This window comes from Castor canadensis, chromosome 1, assembly GCF_047511655.1.
Source record: "Castor canadensis chromosome 1, mCasCan1.hap1v2, whole genome shotgun sequence".
NCBI lineage: Eukaryota > Metazoa > Chordata > Mammalia > Rodentia > Castoridae > Castor > Castor canadensis.
In genome coordinates, this window is record NC_133386.1 from 155,076,941 (window position 1) to 155,099,959 (window position 23,019).

The 23,019-nt window shown below is 46.9% G+C and overlaps 1 protein-coding gene and 1 non-coding gene across 8 annotated transcripts in view; both read right to left on the reverse strand.

The window, feature by feature from the left end:
* Plekha7 (pleckstrin homology domain containing A7) overlaps positions 1-22,982 on the reverse strand; it is a 208,628-nt gene extending 185,646 nt beyond the window's left edge. For all 7 annotated transcript variants that reach the window (XM_074042350.1, XM_074042298.1, XM_074042269.1 and 4 more), the window contains exons 1-3: positions 22,849-22,982; positions 22,652-22,728; positions 22,506-22,563 (exon numbers count right to left, since the gene is read on the reverse strand). In XM_074042350.1, coding sequence (XP_073898451.1) covers positions 22,506-22,563; positions 22,652-22,728; positions 22,849-22,934 — 221 coding nt within the window. In that variant the 5' untranslated portion in view covers positions 22,935-22,982. The remainder of the gene's footprint in view (positions 1-22,505; positions 22,564-22,651; positions 22,729-22,848) is intronic.
* On the reverse strand, positions 4,922-5,111 carry LOC141415788 (U2 spliceosomal RNA). Its single transcript, XR_012440752.1, has one exon. It is a non-coding gene; the product is annotated as a U2 spliceosomal RNA (small nuclear RNA).
* Positions 22,983-23,019: the final 37 nt, after the last annotated feature.

Consider the following 23,019-nt stretch of genomic DNA (forward strand, 5'->3'; position numbering starts at 1 on the left):
TGAACAGCTTGGCTGGAGGCATACTACGAAAAGTGACTTCTGAGCAGACCAGGTCTGGGAAGGGACTAAGCTGCAAGTTTCTAACCTTGGCTTTTCCTACCCTTGCTGGAAAGCTGCCTTCCCATCTCTGGGCTTCACTTACATCTGGGAAATGAAAGGAAGCTGCCTCCCAGGAACTTTTCACCTTGCCCTGCCTGCATGTTTATGACCCAAGTTTCATTAGCAAACTGCATTAAATCTAATCTCTTTTAACTACCAAAAAGATGCAAGCATCAGAACTAGGTCTCCCAGGGAGGACAACACCCCTATTTCCTCAGGAAAATTCCGTACCCAGCTCCAGTCTTATTCTCTTCCCCCATGGCATTTTTACCCCACACTCACCCTTGCCCTCCCCAGGCTTTTGCTTCTGCTGTAACCTCATGAAGGCTTCCTGGGCCCTCCCCTCTCAACACCAGTCTCAGTCTCTCCTTCCTCCCGTGCTCAACTGCCCTTGAGAGAAGGGAATTCTCTTACTGATTGCAAAAGTCCAAAGTCTCGGAAGTTATTTTATCACAACACATCTCAGAGGGCTTTGCCCAAGCCTAGAGCTAAAACACTGTTCATCCTCTATAAACACCTAGCACATAACAGGTGCTGGTTTCTCTGAGCAAAGTCTGGCCTAGTGGCCAGAACTGTGCCTATTAATAAAAAGTGTTTGTGCTCTCTCTCCTTAGCGAAGGCTTTCTCATTCACTACCTCACAAAAGTCCCACAGGGAAGGGGCTGAAATGATCCTCTTTTTATTTTACTGAGAGTGCAAATCTTACCTAAGACCACAAGACCACACAGCTCTAAGGAGAAAAGCCAGGACTCAAACCCAGATCTTCTAATTCAAATTATAACCCTGTATTCTCACACACACACACACACACACACACACACACACACACACACACACACACGTAAGAGATTATGCAAACAGGCTCCCAGAGATGTGAGCTTGGAAGGACAATCAAATATCCTCTCCTGAGGAGCCTGTGGAATACCACCCAGAGTAGCAGAGGGACAGTCCCAGTCGGGGGCTCTACCAGAAGAATGGCAAAGGGCATTTACACTCTCTGCTACCTCCATGCCATGCTTGATTACCTATGTTGATAGTGAACTCACTACCTACGAAGATATTTCAAGAAGATCTGTTGTAAACCTGGGGCTAAAACCTTTCTCCCTGTAATTTTCAGAGGCAATGAGACTCTTCTGTGGGACTTCCCTTCGGATATTTGCAAACAGGCCTCCTGTCCCTTTGAGCCTGCTCTTCCCCATGTAAAATACCCCCAGTTTCCTCAGCAGTTCCTCAGGAGACAGGTTTCCACTGCTTAGCACAGCCATCCCTTTGGAAGGTCTAAAATGACCACATCCCTCTTAAAAGGATGGTTCCACAATGGGTCCCCATGCTCCAACTGTGATCTCTCCAGAAGAGATCAGTACTGTCACTTATTGTGTTATGAGGACAACACTTCCTTTAATGCAGCCTTAAACAAAATTAGCATTCTACCCAGCCATATCATCCTGTCTATGAAGGTTGTCTACAGGCTTCTATGAAGCCATGTCCATTAATCTGTGTCCCAAAGCTGCATCCCTTTTGGGGCTCTGGTCATTCAGGACACATGGACAAAGCCCGTCCTCTTCATAATGTTGGAGCAGGAAGTGCAGGAACTCCAGAGCGGGACCTGGATTGGAATCCTAGTCCCACCACTTATTGACTGAGACCCTGGACAAATTCTTTAGGTTTCAAATTCCTCAGCTACAGAATGGAAAATTTTTTTTACCTCACCAAGACTGATTTGAGCGATATGAGATAAAGTATGTAATTATCTCACCCAGACCGAGAACTTGCCCGAAATCAAAGCTGGTAAGTGGTCAGCTGGGATGAGATTTGAACTCAAGGTCAACCCAAAGTTTTGTGGCCTTGGGTGCCATACTATATAACCACCCTGTTTTCTTGTCCCACAGTCATCGGCACACTGAATATCATCCTTGATTTATCTCCCCACACTAGAATTCCTTCCCAATTTCCTTGGTTTTGTAGCCCCAGAACCTGTCATGGTGCCACCTGGCACAGAGTAGGAGCAATTAAATGATGATGGATGAGTGAGTTTAAGAACAAGTTAATTAAACTGACTCCAAGAAGACAGGCACCTCTCCTGCCCTCTCTCAGCAGCTCCAATCCCATCAGCCTGGGCTGGGCAACAGGAAGTATTTGCTTCACAAGGACTTGCAGCACAGAATTATGCCAACACTGTCCCCCACTACCCAGGACATAGCACTGGCTGTCCTCCCCAAACAGCCCGGGCTGGTGGGCTTTGCTTTCAGCTGCTCCTAGATCAGGGCTGAGCTGTGTGTCCTCAGAAGAGTATTGACTAAGCTGGTCACTGGTGACACCAAGATAGCATAGATGCTATGAAGGGGAGGAAGATGCCAGGGTTTCTCAAGAGTCCCCCAGCTCACTAGGGCTTCAATAAAAACATCCTGCCCCTGATTCCACATAATTAATAATAGGAAAAAGAAAGACATGCCTGTTCATAGATAGGCCATTTCAAAACCTTGTAGAGCACTCATATTTCACCATCTGTGCCATTGCTTGAAGCCACACTGTTCCAGTGACCCAAATACTAACAGCCCTTTATGGCCTGCTTTTAAGTTCCTCTTTAGAGTCTCTCCCTGTATTCTCATGTCACTGCAGTCCCTGACAGCCTTGGTTTCATCAGTTCTGAGACTTAACCCCCATCGCACCAAATGGGCACATGATCATCAGCCTCAAGATGGTAATATGGTTCAGTCAGATAACTACATAAACACTGCAGCTGTGCACTACCTGCAATAACCAGTCACTCAACGTCAGGTATTTTTTATTGGTTGTTTTTTTTTTTTTCTTTCTAGTCTATTGTATCTCAGAACCTGAATCGCACTGCTAAGAATGACTCAGCTACTGCTCATGGGAAGACACATAAGAGCACAGTGGTTGTCTCTTCTGGCCACATGAGTATATATAGCTCTAGAACTCACTGGGCATTCAGATGCATCCAACAGTTAGCTGGCAAACCAACCCGCTTTAATCCATTGTGATCATTTGTGGCAGGCAAAATAGAAAACATCTATTTTCAGGTAATTCCTCAGAAGGGGTGATTAGAAGCCAGCTCTGGGGATCCCTGAGCCAGAGTACTCACAGCCAGTTCCTCTGCCTCTGGAACTCCCAGGCTAGGCTCCCTCTGACACGGGGTAGTATCTTTCAGTAGCTGACTAGCTTCTTGGGCAGAGTTCCATGGAGAGAATAACTCAGAGTTCACCTATCTATTTAATAAATTGATTCAATTATTTTCTTAGCATCTATTTATCCCAACCTCTATTCTAGGCACTTGGACAAAACAGGTACACAGTTCCTTATGTTCATGGTGATAAATCTGAGGGAAAAGATAAATTTACATCTATCTGGGTCAGGTTGAAACCCTAAAGACAAAGAAAGTAGAGCTAAGGGAGAGAGTGTGCTGGGGGTCAGGATCAAGAAAGCCTACCTTGCTGGGCAGTGGTGGCTCATGCCTATAATCCTAGCTACTCAGGAAGCAGAGATCAGGAGAATCGTGGTTCAAAGCCAGCCTGGGCAAATAGTCCTTGAGACTCTATCTCAAAAATACCTAACACAAAATAGCGCTGGCAGAGTGGTTCAAATGGTAGAGCACTTGCCTAGCAAGCATGAGACCCTGAGTTCAAACCCCTGTACAGAAGGAGGAGAAGAGGAAGAAAGGCTGCCTTGAAAAGGTGACATCTGAGCAGAGAGCTGGAGGAAGCAGCAGCCATGGGAATATCTGAAGGGAAACATTCCAGACAGCAGGAACAGTAAGTGCAAAGGCCCGAGGACTGGTTGCTCTTTGCAAGTTTGAGAAACAGCAGCAGGAAGAAAGGTGTAGGAGAGATAATGGGGTGGGGGTGAAGCCTGTAAGGACTTTAGATTCCACTGTGTGTAAGATGGAAGCCCCTAGATGGCTTGAACTGAGAGATGACTTAATCCAACTCCCACAGAGAAGCAATCCTTCCAGCTGCTCTGTAGAGGATGGGGAGAAAAGCATAGGACTAGTTAGGAAAGTACTGCAATTATCCAGGCAACAAATACAGTGGCCTGGACTAGGATGGTAGCAGTGGAGGTCATGAGAGGTGTATGGTTCTGGATACATTAAAAATCCTATCAGAATACTGCTCTGATAGGATCTCAAAAGTTCCCTGGGGGGGGAGGAGGCAGGCATGGAGGTACATGGTTGTAATCCCAGTACTCAGGAGGCTGAGACAGGAGGATTTTGAGTTTGAGGCCAGCCTGTCTCAAAAATAAGGAAATATTCCCCAGGAATGTGCCGATGCCAGAACTCCTGGACATTACCAGATCCTTGTTCTGGTACTGGGCAGAGCAAAAGACAAAGTGAATCTAGGCCCCAAGCCTCTGCCTTGTGTGCAGGTCTGGGAGCTGCATCCCTATAGAGCAGTAGGCAGGAAGCCATGCTTATGCGGGAAGGGAGAGAAGGAAGCCCTCAGACCTGGCTGGGAAGAGGACTCTCCTACAGGACTCCCCACCCTTCACCCCCCCCACACACCTCTTGATGGCCCATATGGTGGCTCAGGGCAGACTGCTCCTGGCTTTTCTAGGTGGAAAGACGAGCTCCTTCCTGAGGAAGCCCAGTGGGACAGCCTAGTGAGCTGGTTTTAAACCCTGGCTCTACCACCTCCTGGCTGTGGACTCTGGATCTGTGCTCAGCCCCACACATGTGAATGAGAATCACAACACACCAACTGTGGCACTCTCGTGAGGTTTAAATGAATTAATGTATGGACCATGATATGGAAAAGCTAGCTGACGGGCCTGGAATTAGAGTACACTGTTCATTCTTCATTTTTTTTTTTTTTGGTGCACGGTTCCTGGAGGTACTGCAATACCAAGTCGATGCGTGGAGTGGACGGAGCAAGCTCCTATTCCATCTCCCTGTTCCAAAAATCCGCTTAATATATTGTCCTCGGATAGAGGACGTATCAGATATTAAACTGTAAGAACAGATACTACACTCGATCTTAGCCAAAAGGCCAAGAAGCAATACACACTGTTCATTCTTAAGTCGTTTGACTGTGGACTCACAGCCTCCCTGGGCCTGTGTGCCCTCATCTACAAAATGCAAATAATGTGCAAAAAGTCTTGGCCATGATAAGGTGCTGTGAAATTCCCTCCAGGCCTGTAAGTGATATATGTTATAATCTGAGTGAATCCTCTTCCATACCAGCACCTCACCCTCCCACTGTGTCCACCTTTCCCCACTTGCCCTGCATGGAAGCAAGCTCAAGCATCAGGAACACCCTTGGCATGCCCTTCTCTCTTCTGCCATGCTCCTGAGAGGCTCAGCACTGTAAGCATATCCTCAGGATTGGGTCCACCAGAAGCAATCAGCATCCATGGGTCACCTCTGGAGATTTCTGCTCTCTCCCTACTGGCAGCACCCACTTCCCTGCGCTGTGCTTAGAACCAGGGAGCACAGGGTAGGTGCTGCATAAGCAGCAGTTAGTAAGTACAGAAACCTGGGACATTGCTTCCTTTCTTGTCTTTGGGCACCCTCTTGACAGCATTACAGACCAGAAAAACAGCACCAGGTCCAATGGTGTAAGATGGTTCCATTTCACATGCTTGTAAATGTCATTTTGACAAAACTTCTGTCACACCCACAACCTCAGTTAAAGTTTAAAAGTCCTACACAGGACCTTGTGCAGAAACTTCATATAAGTGATCGGCTGTAGAAATGAGTCCCAAAGGTTTCCAGGAACTCAGGACAGAGCAAAGGAACATAAGGCTACTTTTCTAGTGTCTCTGGGTGGGTTTAAGGAAGGGAGGAAGGAAAACAAATAAAAGGGTGTGAGAAATAGATAATTAAGTCTATGGGGAACTATTGTAAACTGCAAGGAACAAAAGCCTAAATATAAAAAAGATTTTTCCTCAAAGTCTTCAATTGGCGTCAATGAAAACATGTTTCACTAATGTGAATCCTGCATCTTTCCCTCACTTTTGATTACTAATGGCCCCACACCCTTCCCCTAGAAGCACCAAGTGCAAAGACCTGGGACCAGACCTCCTCATCAGCAGGTGACAGGACTAAGTGCTTGGGGAAGAATGAGGGAAGGAGGCCTAGAAGACTCCGGCCTTTGAGTGAAAGTGAAGGCAGCTGTCACACTGCCAAGGGTCAGGTTTTAAATAGGCCACCCCTCAGACACTCACACCACCCTCTCTATCTCCATCCCTTCTATTTTAACACAGGAGTGCTGCCAGGCCATGGTGTGGGTTACCTGCCTTCTTCTCTTTGGAGGCCAACTCTCTTCTGCTGGGTGGGATCGCTGACATGTTCCAACCTACTTCCTCTAGCCGCAGGGCAGTGGATATAAATGACTGACACGCGTAGCATACCTCCTCTTTTACCCCACAGCCACGATAAGCTGATGGGTTGGGTGGACAACCCTGCTGAAGCCCCTTCCGGGATCCATATGGCCCACAGAATGGAGCTCCAGCTCCTGAGTGACCATTCTGCAGCCTCCCCTCTTCCAGTGACCCCAAAACATGTCATGCTCTCACACAGCTCTGCCTATGCTGCTACCCCCAACACCCCCAATGAATCTCTGATTGGTTTTCAAGATCCAGCTCTGGTTCCCCTCCTTACTCAAAGCCTTCTCTGGCCAGCCTCCCTCTGTACCCTCAGTTCCTATGCCTCCCTTCTCAAATCATTTGCCCAGTGTCCTCTATTTCCTTCCAGAACACAGGCTCCAGGCTCATTGAGGACACGAGTGATGCTTTCAGTCATTTAACTGAATGCCTGCTATGTATGCACCAGATACATTCTGGGAGCCAATCACAAAGCAGTGAACACCACAGGCCAAACTCCTATAATGGGATTAACATTCTAGTCTAATAAAGAGCCCGCACTCAATAGTACTTTCTGTATTGAAGACTATTCTGAGTACTTTGCTTCAGCTCCTTTCATCTCCATCACAATTAATTTCCCTGTTTTACAGATGAGGAAGCCGAGGCTCCAGGTTACACAAGTGACAGGACTGGGATTCAAGCCTAGGCAATCCTGTACCAGAGCCCTCACTCCTATCCTCTGGGGTCACTCTGCTGACCAATGCTCTTACTCTGCTTTACTCCTTTTGGTATCCACAGTGCCCAGGTTCACACTCAATGAAAGCATTTATACTGCTTACCGTGGTGCTTAATCACACACCACCTGCCCATCCCCTCACCAAAACCATATGGACACCTTGCTTCAACAGTTCCCTGGGCACCTTGATATCCTCCAGAGTATAACAAAAGTGGTGCCAGATACACAGCAAAAACGGATAAAGAAATGATAACCGAAATTCAGCCTCTACTGTCACTCTCCATTATCACTGGATATTTTCTCCCCCTGCCAAAAGGAAGTAAGGCAAGGCTCAGGTCAGACATGACTTTTGCTAAGACTATATCCAGATTGCCTAAATCTATAACCTATAAACAGCAAAGGTCATAATTAGGATACAACTCTGTTAAAAAACAGTAAGTAAAGCTGTACAGTTGTAGTCCCTTGGTTAAACCATCAAGAAGCCGAATGCTATCTATTAGGAAATGACAATAACTGAGAATCTGAGCTAGCTGCACAAAATAAATAGGCACCCTCTGTATCTATCAGATTCCTATAAGACTGAAGCCAAGGAATTACCCAGATATATTTGGACCAGCATAGCCATTTCAAAGGAAAGACAAATTACCTAATGTCTATAGAAATAAATGCTAAAAATTATTGAGCCATACTGTGCTCTGGGAAGTAATACTTTACACGTGTGCTCTTTTTTGCTTGTTTGTTTTTGAGACAGGGTATCACTAAGTAGCCCAGGCTGGTCTCAAACTCATGATCCTCCTGACTCAGCCTACAGAGTGCTGGGATTATAGATATGAAACACCATGCCCAACTGTATTGTTCTTGCTTGATTGATACAAAAGACCCATGGGACCCAGCATTTGCTCCATTTTACATAGGTTAAATAAATTGCCCAAGTTCTACAGCCACAATGTCTGACCCCCAGACCAGTGTGCTCAGCACTCATAACCCCACAGTCACTCTATCAAAGGTCAGAGTGGGACAGCTATGTGTGAGAGGCTGAATCAGGTCACAGGTCCTCAGCACAGGACACAGTAGGTTCTGAGAGAGTTGGTACCTCCTCCTATCCCACCAGATAGATAACACAACAGTCCATCAGATTTTCCAATGGTAAAAACACAACAGGGCAGCTCCGACAGCCTCAGGGAATATAGGCCTGAGGCCTCATCCAGTTCCTGTTCTGGAAAGGTTTCAGACAGGCAGGGAAGGGAGAACCAGAGACCAACCAACAGGAATAAAGTCACCAATTCAAGGTCCTCAGCCAGACAGAGCCTCCCAGGCCACTGAATGTTTCACCTAAGTTAAGAGCTGAATCTCAGAGTGGCTCTGTCCCCTGCAGACACCAGCTTCGAGTTCAACCAGGCTCCAGCCCAGAGCTGCCAGGCATAAGCAAGCCCTTTATCCACATGACGAGCACTTAGACCCTGGTGCTTCCCCTGACCTGAGGTTCTGCTTCTGAGCCAGGACACTTCTGTTCCCTCCCCAGGTTGACACTGTTCCCATCACCACCCCCTCACAATAGCCCTAAGATGCCGATGAGGACAGGAAAGCCACCACACTCTCCCTGCTCCACTCCTCAGCCTGCCTTCCTCTCCTCCCACCAGAAGTATCCATGGACAAGTTGCTAACGAAGGAATGGAGGTGGAGGCCAGACAAGAAAGCACTAGAGTGATTTTTACACTAATCCTTTACAAGATGCCAGACCCTTCCACCATAAAAAGCAGCTTATTTTCAACATATTCTTTCGACTTTGGGTAGGGCTGAAGGAAGGGGGAACTCCACCTCTAAATGCAGACAAGACCAAAGCAAAGGGTTTGGGTTAGGAATGCCTGTCTCATCTCCCAGCACCTATGCTACTAGCAGGAACCCTTGGCCTGCCAAATATGGCAAGGACTGAAGATTAAGTAGGGGAAACCCCAACTACCTGGTGGGTTTCCTCCACTCACTTGGCACTGAACAGGCAAGGGGCAAGATGCCCCAGAATTCAGGTGATCTCAGCCATTCTCTGAGCTCCTGTGCAACATAGTCCATACTACCTTCCCTTCAGGGCCCACTGCAAAACCCAGGGGGCTTCTCTGCAGTCTATGTGTGCATGTGGGGTAGAAGGTGGCAATTCATCTATCCAGGAGCTGACTCAACAAGAGGTCTCATCCAGTTTGCTTCTACTGAGTCTTATTCCCTTGAGTCCTATTCTGCTAAATCTTACTCCAGCAGCCCACACCATGCCCTCTCCTCCCTCATCACAGCCACAGCCTCTAAGTGATCTGTGTGACATTCCCCCAAAACAAACTGGAACAGCCTCTACAGTACAACTCCTCAGGGAAGATGGTAGAGACAAGACAAGAAGGAGACAGGGGACTATGATAACCACAATTGAGGACTGCTGAGCAACCTGGCTCTGCAACCTAACACCTGTGCAAGATTACTTACGTCTATGCCTCAGTTTCCTCATCTGTAAAATAAAGTTGATCATAATACCTACCTTAGGAGGATTAAAGGAGCCTGGTCTGTTAAGTTTAGTGCATGCACGGTCAGCTAGATAAACAGTTGTAAAATAAACAAATGAATAGAGATTCAACAAAAGCAAACTGGCTTCTCAGTGTGGCAGACCCACTGCCCCATCCCATAGCTCACTAGCACCCCAGAACCAAGCAAAACCCAACACAGATCTCAAAAGAGCAAGAACAAACTCTTCATTATTCCCATCGACTCTAGGAAGTAATCAGTACCAGCCAAGACCTCCCTTCCCCAAGGACAGCCTTACAAGGCCCAACAAGATGAGATCATCCTCCCAATACAGCACACACCTTCTAGCCCTGGGCTCCTCAGACCCATGCTGCTTTTAGAATACAAAGAGTGTTCTTTGGGTTCTAATTTAAATAGCTATCTGTTCACAGAACAGGAAGACAACCACCTTCTTCTCCCCGAAAGAATTAATATCCTCCAAGTTTCAGAAACCATCTGGTGCCAAACACAGAAACACATCTACACATTCTCAGGTGAGAATGGTTGGAAAAAGCTGAAGCAGAGGCCAGCTGAGTCTTCTCTCCAGCTCCCACCTGCACACCAAAGCTTTTAAAAAAAAAATGTGATTATTCAAAGCCTCAGTAATGGATGTAATTTCAGGTACCACCAATCCCATTTAGAAATGCATTAATGGGTACAGTAATTATAGATATTTAGCTTCACAGCATTCATCTGTTTATTATTTTTTTAAATCCCTGGGTCAAAATATGCTGAGAAAAATGTCCTTCCAAACACTCTTGGCCAAGGTACGTAGTTATTTCTCTTCTCTTGGTCCCTGTCCACTGACTCTGTGTCCTTTATCAACTCCATTCATAAACCCCATTTACTCATTTACTCCCAACTCCAAACCCTCTCTCTTCATTTGTCAGCTAGCTCCTGGAGGGTCAGATCAAAGATTAAATCAACCAACACACCTGTTTGGTTGAAGGCCCACCCTGTGCCTAACACTGTCCCCAGGGAGCTGATGAGCTGTTCATGGCACTGAGTTACAATGCTGGCCCTGACTGGTGTCCCCCAGGACCAGCTCAGAGAAGACAACAGCAGACATCTCCATGACTTACTCATCATTACCACGGTCTGCCAGGACACATTCACTCTCCCACACAGAGCAGCAATCCCATCTCTCCACTGATCTGCAGGCTGCTTGCCTCTGGCCATCAATGTCGATCATTCAGAACAACCTTCACCCAACCCTCCTCTGCCATGGGGAGATCCTCTAAGTGGTCATGGTTTCTGAGATGTGGAATTGCCAGCTCATCCTCAGGCAGACACAGTTCCCACTCAGTGGTCTCACAAAGTCAGCCTGACTGACTCCCTCTGGCACTGACATCATCATTTGGGCAGAGATGAGAAGAGCACAGTCCTGAACTCCATGGAGAGAACAAGATCAGGAACCTACTCCCTAAGATCATCCTGAGTCACCGAGTGGGCATTAACAGACAGCTGTGCCCTACTGCTACTCTCTCAAGACCCTTCACCCAGCTCAGTCCAACTAATTCGGATAGATGACCTCCTGTGATGACAGAGATTCACAATGCCCATACCCTACCATGTGCCAAATAGCGTGTTAAAAGCTCCAGATGAGCTATCACTTTTAATTCTCAAATAACACTAGGGAGGAAAATGGCATCATTATTGTACAGATGCAGAAGGTGAAGCCCAGAGATGGTTTTACTTTTCAGCATCTATGAAATCACCTGTAGTGCATGGAGTAAATGCTGATTCCCAGCCCCACACCTAGAAAAGGCTCTGGCTCAGCATTCTAAAACTCTGCTCTGATCCATGTCTATCCTCACTGGCCCTCATTAAGTATCCTAATATAGACACCAGGGTTACTGACTGCCCCAAAGTGAGCTAGTGCCCTGCCAGGCTGTGCAAACACTACCACCCAGGAACTCTTGCCCCAGCCCAGGCACCCAGACCGAAACCAGCCAGGGTCCTCTCCTCTCTTCAATTGGGCATTGCCAGAGACAGAAATGGTGACTTCTGTTTCCCCCCACAATGCCCAAGGTAGAGACGATCTGCTTAATCAGTCTGCTGACTGACTGAATGAGTCCTTGACCAAGGCCATCCAGCCTCCGATTAACTGCCCCTCCACCAGATTGCTCATGGCCAATTCCATCTGTGGACAGGTATGGACAACTCAGTGCAGAGGACATGAGTATTTCAGAGGTTACTGAATTAACCTAAACCACTGCTCTGGCCCCACCCCTGCCAGGGAAGAGGATGGTCTCATCTCTTGCTTCACCTAGAGCACAGAGTAGGCCATGCAGCCAAGGGCCTGGGCACCAGGCTGAAATGAGACCTCTGCCATCCACCCTCCCAGCACACTGCTTACCCCACCCTGCATGGCACAGTGTGTTCTGGGGAGGGACATGAAATAGCCAGCAGCCCCAGGAGGAGACTGTGCACTAACTTCAAGCTGTCAGATCGTGAGAGGGTAAGGGCTCTGCCTTGGCAAGAAAAGCCCCTGACAACACGTTTTGTGACATGGAAAGGCTCTTCTGGCAGGACCTGAAACACAGCCTGGGTCTAAGCAGGCTTAAGAGGCTCATTAGCCCCTAAGCTGGGGTCAGCTGACATCTGAGGAGGAGGGAAGAAGAGAGGAGGGAGTGGTGCTCTGGATGAGGTGAGCCACTCCCCCAGAGCACCAGGGAGCTACCCAACACCCATCACTCTTTAACCCTGTTGGGTATTTCTGAGGGAAGCCCGATGGTGTTTCTACTTTGGGGTCACCAGGGAAAGTTCAGAGAATCAGTATAAACCCTATAGGAAGGATTCAGACCAGAGGGATTCCAACCACTGTGATGGAGTCAGAAGGCACCACAAACCATGGTAGAGACTGCACAGAATGTGGAGCATAGATGACTCTGGTTAAAGTCCTAGATCCCTACTGATGCTCTAGCCTTGGGAAGATCTTTTACCCCCCCTCCCCAGCCACTAAAATCTGATCTGCACAATAAGGACAATTAAAATATCTGCCTCTACAAGGAATGCATATTTTTTTTAACTATAACGCACTGTGACCTGGAAACAATTCATCTGTCCTTCAGTGGCCATAGGATAACCAGATGGCTGCCCAGATTAAGAAGCAGCATCTGTGCAGCCTCTAAATGCCCAGGGAAGAGACAAACCAGGAGTCGTGTCACACCTCATTAGCCTGGGCTTAGTCCTCAGGCCCCTGCAGTCTTGGAAAATGGTCTTGGGAAAGCATAGTCCTTGACGAACAAGACTATATACTGTTGTTTTTAATTAACTTTTTATCTGGTAATAATTACAAACTTATACAAAAGTTGCAAGAGTAAGAACATTATAAAGTGTCCCCATCTGCCCCCACCCAGAGTCAACCACTGCTAACCTTGCATCTCGTAGGCTTTTTGTTGCCCATGCCTTCACACACACACACACACACACACACACACACACACACACACACACACTCACACACACACACACTCACACACACAAATTTTTCCCGTAAAGACTTAACCACTTCAGTGCAAATACTTCAGCATCAATGAAAATCATCTGTGGTACATTTCCAAGAATAAGGACATCCCTTTTGTTTTTGTTTTTCAGTATTGAAGTTTGAACTCAGGGCCTGCACTTGAGCCATGTCCCCAGTCCAAGGACATCCTTTCTGTTTTTTCTTTGGTGGTACTGGGATCTGAACACAGTGCCTACACCTTGAGCTGCTCCACCAGCCCCCCACCCTTTTTTTGTGGCGGCTTTTTTGAGATAGGGTCTTGTAAACTATTTGCCCAGGCTGGTTTCAAACCGTCATCCTCCTGATCTCTGCCTCCTGATCTCTGCCTCCTGAGTAGCTAGGATTACAGGCCTGAGCCACAGGCATCCGCTACATCCTTTCAATACCATAATGGTTATGCCATTTTTATTGGCTCAAAATCAATTTCTGAGTTGAGGTGGACAATTTCCACCTACAGTTGCCCTGACCCAGGCAACTCCAATTCAAAGCCACTGGACTTCTCTGCAGCAACTGAATGCAATCAGGACTCAGAGTTCATGTCTCCACCCACTTCATAGCTGTGTGGATGGAAGTGCAGAGAAGTTCACATTTGCTGGGCATTCACTATGTGCCAGGCACTTGTAAATTCAATTCATGTAATCCTCACATTGAACAAACCCCATTGTACCAATGAGGAAGTGAGACTTAACAGGAGTGGGTAACCTGCTAAGGTCAGGGAGCTATACACAGTAAAGCTGGGATTAGAATCTAGGTAGTCAGGATCCAGAGCCTATTATGGTTTAAATATGAAATGTCCCCACAGGCTCATGTGCTGAAGGCTTGGTCCCTAGTTGGTGGCAGTATTTTGGGCAGTTGTAGAAACCTGGAGCCTAGCTGGAGGAATTGGGTCCCAGGGGGTATGTCTCTGAAGGTCCAGGCTAGCCCCTTTCTCTGCTCCCTGGCCACCAAAATACAAACCATGCCCATCCTACCACCTTAGAGTGAACCCTCTGAAACTGAAAGCTAAAATAAATCTTTCCTCACTTAATTTGTTTCTGTCAGGTATTTGGTCACAGCAACATGAAAGCAACTAACACAGAGCCCACAAGCTAAGCCACTGCCTCTTTCTACAGGCTACCACATCCACAACCCTATGTATTTTTCTACATGATGCCATTGCCTGGCTGTACTCTGGGCTTCCTAAAAAAGCAACCCTGTTGCCCATGCTGGTATCAGATGACTGTGAATAGGCTGGATGAGACAGAGGTGGTCTGGCACAACTCAATCCAAGCAAATTCAGTACAAGCAAAAGTCGATCAAAGGTCACCATAACTGCTGGTGTTGTTTTCCTCAAGGCCTAAGTATGTCCTGCTTTGAAGACTAGGGCCCAGAGAGACTAAAAGGCCAATGAGTTGTCTCCTCACACATCCCTGTCACCTGGAACTTAAGAGGGGAATTGATACCCTGAGTTACATGTTTCTGTTTGGGAAAACACAAAGTCATAAACCTGATGCTTTTTTGTGGGTGGAGCAGTACTGGGAGTTGAACTTAAACAGAGCCTTGTGCTGGTTAGACAAATGCTCTACCACTTAAGCTATGCCCCTACCCCTTTTTGCTTTGGTCATTTTTGACATAGGGTCTCACTTTATGCCCAGGCTAGCCTGGACCACAATCCTCCTATTTATGCTTCCCTGTAGCTGGGATGACAGGTATAGGCTACTGCACTCAGCTTTTATTGATTGAGATGGGGTCTTGCAAATGCTTTGCCTGGGCTAGCCTCGAACTGCAAGCCTCCTGATCTCTGCCTCCTAAGAAACTAGAATAACAGGCTTAAGCCACCTCGCCTAGCAAACCTGATGCATTTTGCCAAAGTATTAATCTGAAAGGAGAATGAGGGGGAGGATAGAAGAATAAATTCTAAAGTTTACATGAGTTTTTGCAGAGAACCAACATTTTGATAACACTTCCTGCCATCCAGTCTCCAAGGGAAGCTGGCCTTTTCCCCTCTTCTGTCAGATCTGTGGTCAAAAACTCTAAGAAGTCCTGGACCAAGGAATAACACTCCCTGAAAAGGTTGAACTAATACTATAGTATGAGATATAGGGAAGTCACTTCACCCCTAAGATCCAAATTTCTGCAATTAAAAAAATGCAGTAATTGTGAGACTTGTACCAGATAGTATTCATGAACCACTCTGTAAACAAGAAAACATTAACTCAAAATGTGTCTCATTTCAGAAAAATCAAAAAGCCAATGTTTTGACTGCCATCTAAAAACAATAAGCAAATAAAACCATATTCCTCCAGCTTTTCCTGTCGATATTTACAAGACATCATGCCAGATCACTGAAATGCTGCTGCCTTTATACTGAGCAGGAAAATTCAAACACATGCTGTCCTCTGAAGAGACACAGAACCAGAGCTGGCACCTCATTAAATCACCCAGTATCCCCCCTCCTGACGTGCTCTCTTCAACGATCTTCTTTTTTCCAAAGTCCTCAACTTAGGAAGGGCCAAATTTGCGCCCATAGATATGAAAAGAGAATGGAAAGAATGCCATAGAGGCACAAGATTTTTTTTTTTTCTTGCAGTGCTGGGGATAGAACCAAGGGACTTGTGCATGTTAGGCAAGTACTCTACCACTGAGCCACACCCCAGCCCTCAAGCACAAGAAACCTACACACATACAGTCCTGTAAACAGAGGGATGACTTCCCCCACCTCACTCTGAGACACACTCCTCCTGTGGAGAAAAAGCCTTAAGCAAATGCAAACACTGTTCTTAAAGAGGTTTTTCCAGATCTTTTGGGGACTGGTTTAAAACCTTGGTACAAATCATGGCTCTTAATCCTTCCTTCAGCTTTCTACAGAACACCCACTGTTAGTTCTTTCCCACAAAACCTAACACTTAAATCCATGAACCAGTTTTCACTCTTGATAAAACCACCAGGAAGTGAAAAGTAAAGTGTGGGATTATGCCAAAATTTACCAAGCTGGGAGAACTTTTTCTTAACCTTCAACAATGAGAAGTTTCAGGATTTTCATTTTAAAGACATGTAAGCTGTTAGTTTCCCATAATTCATTGTAAGACTATTAATTTCTGCTTTTAAAATAGTTTCTGTTCCTACCAAGCCATCTATTATTCTCTGGCTTTCCTACAGAGCCTTCTAGGCTTAGTGCCTGCAGCTAACTAGGATTCTGACCTGACATCTGTCATACCTGGCTTACTCTTCACTTCCAGCTCCTCCTCTCTCCCTTTCATTTCAGACTTAAAAATGGGTTTGCTGAATGTAAAAGATGCTCTAAATACTTGGCATTATGTACAGAAGGATGACTCTGAAGGAGACTTGAAGCCTTGGCTAACACCTGGTCCCTACTCCCTGCCTCTGGGGACAGTTTCTTAACTGCTCACTCCCAACCTCTATGAACCCCAGGCCCTGCCTGGCCTCTCTGATCCTCACCCCTGCCCAAAGGGGTCTGGTCTGAGTTTCCATGTGTTATGTTTCACAATGGGACATGGTGGTAGTGATTTGACATTAGAGGTAAGAATCTTAGTATTTACATTTAAAGTTTTATGTTCCATACAAATACAGAGGAAAGCTGTAGAATTTATGCTAATAACTTAAATTTTTATTTTTTATTGCTTAGAACGACATTAAATAGCAAGTTTTAAAAAACCATGACAAGTCAAGGGAAAGCTTGCAGAAGAAAGGAAAAAGTTTCATATTGTGGTATTTTTAATGGCACTTTTTTTCCTTCTCTCACTTATTTAAACAAGAAGCCTTGTGTTGCCAGGCACTAGTGTCTCACGCCTATAATCCTATCTACTCAGGAGGCAGAGATCAGGAGGATCATAGTTCGAAGCCAGCCCAGGCAAATAGGCTCACAAGACTCTATCTCGAAAAAAACTATCACAAAAAAAAAGGGGCTGCTGGAATAGCTCAAGGCAAAGTGTAGTCCCTGAGTTCAAACCCCAGTGCCAAAAAAAAAAAAGAAGAAGCCTTGTGTCCTTGTGTTTTCATTTTGTACTGTGGCCCTGCAAAAATCATGTGACTGGTCCTGCCTCTAGAACTTGCTTTAGGCTACAAGGCTGAAAAGTCAGCCTTACTTTCAATCCTCCGATGTGTCTTTCCTGAGTCTCACTGCCCTCTCCTAGGAACTGGCACTCAAGGAGAATGGCCCCTGCACTGGATGATCCTACAAGGCCCCAAAGATAAGATGGAGGAACCTAAAACTAAAGAGCATCTTGTGCAATGAGCTGGTCTCTACCAGGACCTTGGAGTGAAGTCAGAGGATGCTAATACCTTGCAGCCAGAAAGCGAGGGGCCTACTCCAATGACCAACAGACATCCCAATCCTCAGATGCAGAGCACTGAGGTCTTAAGGCGAAGAAGCTAGAGGAAGCTGCTGTACCTCTGCTGGCCAGGTTCCTGCTTTGAGTATTGTTCTTGAAAGTGATGCCCACACAAGAAGCCTGTGGTCTAGGGACCAGCCCTGACAAGTCCATTCCTGGTTGTTTGGTATCTTTCACCTTGCCAGTCTCTTCCACACACTGGTCTCCTCTCCAACAAGGAGTTTCACAAGATTTGAAATACAGTGAATTTACTGGGTATCTTTAAGACACTACTTCTTCCATAAATACAAAGGGCCTAGCCAGTGCTCAGCCCTAGACTAGGTGCCAAAATCTCAGAAGCAGAGAACAGGATGCCTGCCTTCAAGGAAAGGCCTTGACATACAGGTAGCCAAGCCCCTCCTCTCTGCCATTCATCCTCCTTTTCAACCAGTGACCTTGTCAAAGTCTGCTCTGGGGAGAACCAACCCACCAAGGTCTATAAAACCCTTGAAGAGCAGCCCAGTGTACCACTCTCACTTCCAAGTTGTCTTCTAGAGCATACTCCTCATGGGTCCCATGTATGAAAAGGCTTTGTCTGCCAAAGTTTATTTGTGAAGTAATAATTAACATCTCCCATTTCTTACTAATCTGAAACACACACCACTGCTTATCAGCATACTGCTCCCTTTCCAAGATACCTCAATCCCCAGCAAAAGCAAAGAATGGGTCTAGCCCTGTGAGCCTTGGAGCAGACTAACTCAGAGCAATAGCACGTGAGTATGAGGCTCCTTCAAAGACTGACACTGGCTCAGACCTCAGACCTGAGACATGAATCACCACTACTACTGTGCCTACCATATCAGAGACCAAGGACCATGTCAGAGATGAGTCTACGGTTAAGAAGACGTACACTCTAGTCCTAACTCTAACATTTTGGCCAAATCATTGAAGCTTCAAAGACCTGAGTTTCATCATCTGAAAAATGGGGACATTCTCTTCTCTGCTGCTTGTAAGGGATGTTGTAAGGATCAAGTAAGAAAAGGTAAAGGGAAAAACCCTTTGCTATAGGAATACCCAAGAATTTATGAGTTTCCATATGTGTGAAATAGCACTGATCATAGTCCCCTCCTCACCATACTAAGCTGTGTGAGAATTAAGTCAGACAATAGTTATGGAACAGTTCCTGGCATTTTTTTTTCAAGGACGCAAAAAATATTAGGCTATTATATAATTGCTACTTCAATTATTATTGATGGTGTTATGACAATATTATCACAAGTACTATCATACCTTGCTACCTGGCCAGGAGACTCACAGCAAAATGAAAAATAAAAAAATCCTAAAGCACAAAAAGTTTTCTTAGAGGGGATATCAGCACCAGCTAGCCTAGAATAGGGAGAATTAGGGATAGATCATATTTTTTTGTCCGTCATTAAAGCAAAGTTAAATCACAAGTGCTGAAATCAAAACTAAAATCCACCCACCTCTGTTTAGTCTTCTGCTCCAAAAATGATCTCTGGAGAGTATCAAACTCTCTGGTAAATAGTAGGAGTGACTGATGCATCCAGAAAACCTCACATAGCTCTCCTGTCCAAGGATCCATCAGGAAAACAAAATCTGCTACACCAATGTGTTGTCTCTAATGTTCTTGACTCATATTAAAGAAGGAACCCCCCTCCTCAAAAAAAAATTCAGAAATGTCCACAGCAACTCGAAGAAAACACACTGAAGTAACACATTTTTACGTGGGAAAAGGAGAATAATTACTCCAAAATTCTTAGATCTCTCAAGAAATTGTCACATCAGATAAGAAATACAACAGCTACCAGAGGGTCCCAGCCTCTGAACATGGCTTGCCTTTAAGGGTAGGGGTCACTGTCATGGTCACACTATTAGGTAGGCCTTCACATAGGTGCTGGAGGATTTAGCAGGGACCTTTAGGGAGGTAGGGAGCCAGGCTTGCTGTAGGGTAATCACTAGAGACCTCACAAACAGAGTTACCATAGAAGGGTAGCAAAAAAGATGAAGAGCAGGAGGCTGTGACTATGGTCTAGAGCACTACAGGCACCTCAAGTACCGAAACCCAAGACTGTACCTAGCACTCCCAAAACACACCCTGGACCCGCTACTCCTTAACTCCTTGGAAACACCGCTCTGGTAACCATCCCATCTCTTTTCTGCACCATTTACTTCTCCCTTTTACTGGACTATTCCCACCAAAACAAAAGATACGCTGAAAGCAAGAAAGGAAGGAAGGAAGGAAGGAAGAGGAAAGGGAACGAGAAGAGAGAAGAAAAGAGAAACTATCCTTCAAACTCACATTGTCTCTAGTTTTCAGCCAATATCTCAACTGTACTTTGCAACAAAACTACCTGGAGGATGTGCCTACCTGTACTAACTGCATGCCCTCACCACATACTTCCTCTTCACCAGCTCCATCAGCCTTTGACCTTGAGTCTCCTGTAAGTGCATTTCTCTTGCTTTTTTTCCTACTTCCTCAGTGTTGTTTGCTGGAAGTGCCTCTTTCCCAATCTCTAAACAATGTGCTATCCCAAGGCTTAGTCATTGTCTCTTCTCTGTTCACACTCTCATCCTATGTGATTTTACCTCCTCCGTGGCTTCAAACAACATGTATTTTATCCAAGTGGATCTCTTTAGTCCTCTCTCCCAACAAGCTTCAAATTCACACATCTATTTGATATATTCCCACCTCAAAAAGAAGATAGCAAAACAAAATCTTATTTCTCCCCTACCCAAGCCTGCTCCTCCCTCCAATTTTTCCATCTCAATAACATGGGTACCACCTACTTGAGATACTCAAGTCCCTAGAAGTCATCTTTGACTCTTTCTCTCCCAGACTGCATCCAATCCATGAGGAAGGTCTATAGACACTGCATTATAAACACAGCCTGAATATGACCACTGCTCTCTATCTGCAGAGCCCCACCCTCAGGCAAGCTACTATGATCTCTTGCCTGGACCACAGCGACAGCCTCCTACTGCTCCCCTGCCTCCCTCTCCAGTTGCCCACCTCCAATCCATTCTCCTGAAAGTAGGCAGCACAATCCTTCTAAAACTCAAATTACCTCATGCCCCTCTCCAGCTTAAAGTCCTCCAATGATTTCTCACCAGGCTTAGAAGAAAGTTGGTTTTGTTGGTTGGTGGTACTGAGGTTTGAATTTAGAAGCTTTGCACTTGCTAGGCAGGTGGTCCATCAATTGTACACATTCAACCCAAAGTTTAAAAATTCTTCACCATGGCCCACAAAGTTTTACATCATTTATCTTTCTCCTACCCATGACCTTTTCTCATGTCACCTTCTCCCTTGTTCACCACCTCCTAGCCACACTGAGATTTTTTGCTACATGAACTTGAAGTTTTTTTGTGGCTTAAGACCTTGCACTATGTGTTACACATGGAAAAGTTTTTACAGGCTTTAACAGAAAGTCATTTTTGCAGAGATGGTTATTTTATATGCTTCCAGTATTTGGAGAAGAATTAGTCAAAAGGAAGTCACATAGTTTAAATATTGATAAACTAATATACAAATAAAAAAAAAAAAGACCTTGCACTGCTGGGGAGGCACGGATCAGGAGAATCATGGTGCAAAGCTAGCTCCAGCAAATAGTTTAAGAGACCCTATCTGGAAAATACCCAACACAAAAAAGGGCTGACAGAATGGGTCAAGTGGTAGAGCAACTGCCTAGCAAGCTTAAAGTCCTGAGTTCAAATCCCAGTACCACCAAAAAGGAAAAAAAAAAAAAAAAAAAAAAACCTTGCACTGGCTGTTCCCTTTTTCTGAAATGCTACCCTCCCTTCCTTGTCATCACAGCATGGCTCCTCCTTGTCATTCAAACTTTACTTAAAATGTTACCTACTCATTAACAACATCCCTGATCTCCTAATCCAACCAAGCCACCCAGTTACTCAATAACACATCACCCCATTTTAATTTTCTGCATAGTACTGAGCCCTATTTGATATTATTCTTTTTTATATTTCCTCCATCCTTTAAACATGCTGCTCCACTACTAAAAGCGAATTCTGATTCATAGTCCCCCATGACCCCAGTACCAGTCAAACCACCATCTAGACCTTTGGCTAGTTCATTTATTCAGTGAACAAACATTTACCAAGTGCCTACTGTATACCAGGCACCGGGGCAAAAGATCAAAGGCAGTTTTTGACCTCATGGAACTAACAAGGAGCAGGCAGTGCAGAAACACTGCCACACAGGCACCTTCTCAGAGTGGGAAAGTAAGGACCCAAAACTTTGTGTTAAGAGTCTGACCTTTCCCGTACTCTCTCTCGATTTGATTTCTACAGACCCATAGTAAGGTGGCTAGTGGGGCAAGGCTCCAGGACTTAGGCATTAAAAGCCTGAGTACCCAAGGCAGAGAGAGGGCTGGAGTGATTGTCCCGGTTCAGCGCCCGCCGAAGGGGCGCGGGAGGAATATCACTGGCTGACCAGGTCCCCGCCCTCCCCCCCCCACCTCTCCCCCACAGCGGGGCAAGGAGGATGGAAGCCTGGGTGCAGTTCCAGCTCTCCTTGACCACCCTAGACAACGTGGCCTGGGAGGAAGCCTCCCCCCACCCCTCCCCAACTCGCTCACTCACACTTTCTCCCCCACCTCTCAGGCCCCCGATCCGGGACAAGACTCCTCAACCCACCCTCCCTACCCTAGCCCATCCGGCCCGGCGCGCAGCCCGAGACCCGGGCGGGGAGGCGTGTCCCGCCCTCACTGCAGCGCCCGAACGCGGTCCGCAAAGTTTGCAGCCCTTCCCGGGGACGGGCTGGACCCTGTCCCAGGTTTGCCTGCGGAGAAGCGGACCCCGGTACGCCTCGGTCCCGGAGCCCGCCATACAACTCCGGCACACAAAACCCCAGAGTGCAGCGGCCGCGCGGTGCGCGCCAACTCCCCCGGGACGGGCGCGGGCGGGAACCCGGCCGGACCCCGCCGCACAGGTGTGAGCGCCGCACGGCCCTCGGACTCACTCGATGAAGTAGCTGGCTCCCTCCTCCGTGAAGCCCTCCTCCCAGCCGCGGGGCAGGTCTGCGGAAACGCGAGAAAAGTCCGGTCAAACTCGGGCCGCCGCGGTGCGCCACCCCCCGAACGCCCAGCCCGCGGGCCTAGCACCCACCTGAGCGGATCATGTGGCCCGAGTTGACTGGCTCGCCGGTGCGCGGGTGCAGCCAGGTCGTGCAACGGAGCTGGTCACTGCGGAGAGAGAGGTGCACCTGTTAGCACCGCCGCCCGGGGAGGACACCCGCCCGGCCCCGCGTCCCCGTCGGGTCCCGCACCACCCCCCGCCCGAGTCCCCTCATTTCCGCGCCGTACTTGATGAAGAAGACGCGACCGTCCCGGCACACTCCGTAGGACCAGTGCTCAGGTAAAGTGTCCCGCCCGACCGCCGCCGCCGCCATGTTCTCCGAGCGCGGAGCCGCCGCGGGGCGGGGGGGAGGAGGCGGGGGAGGGGGCGGGGGCGGCCCGGCCTGCGCGGGGCCCTGC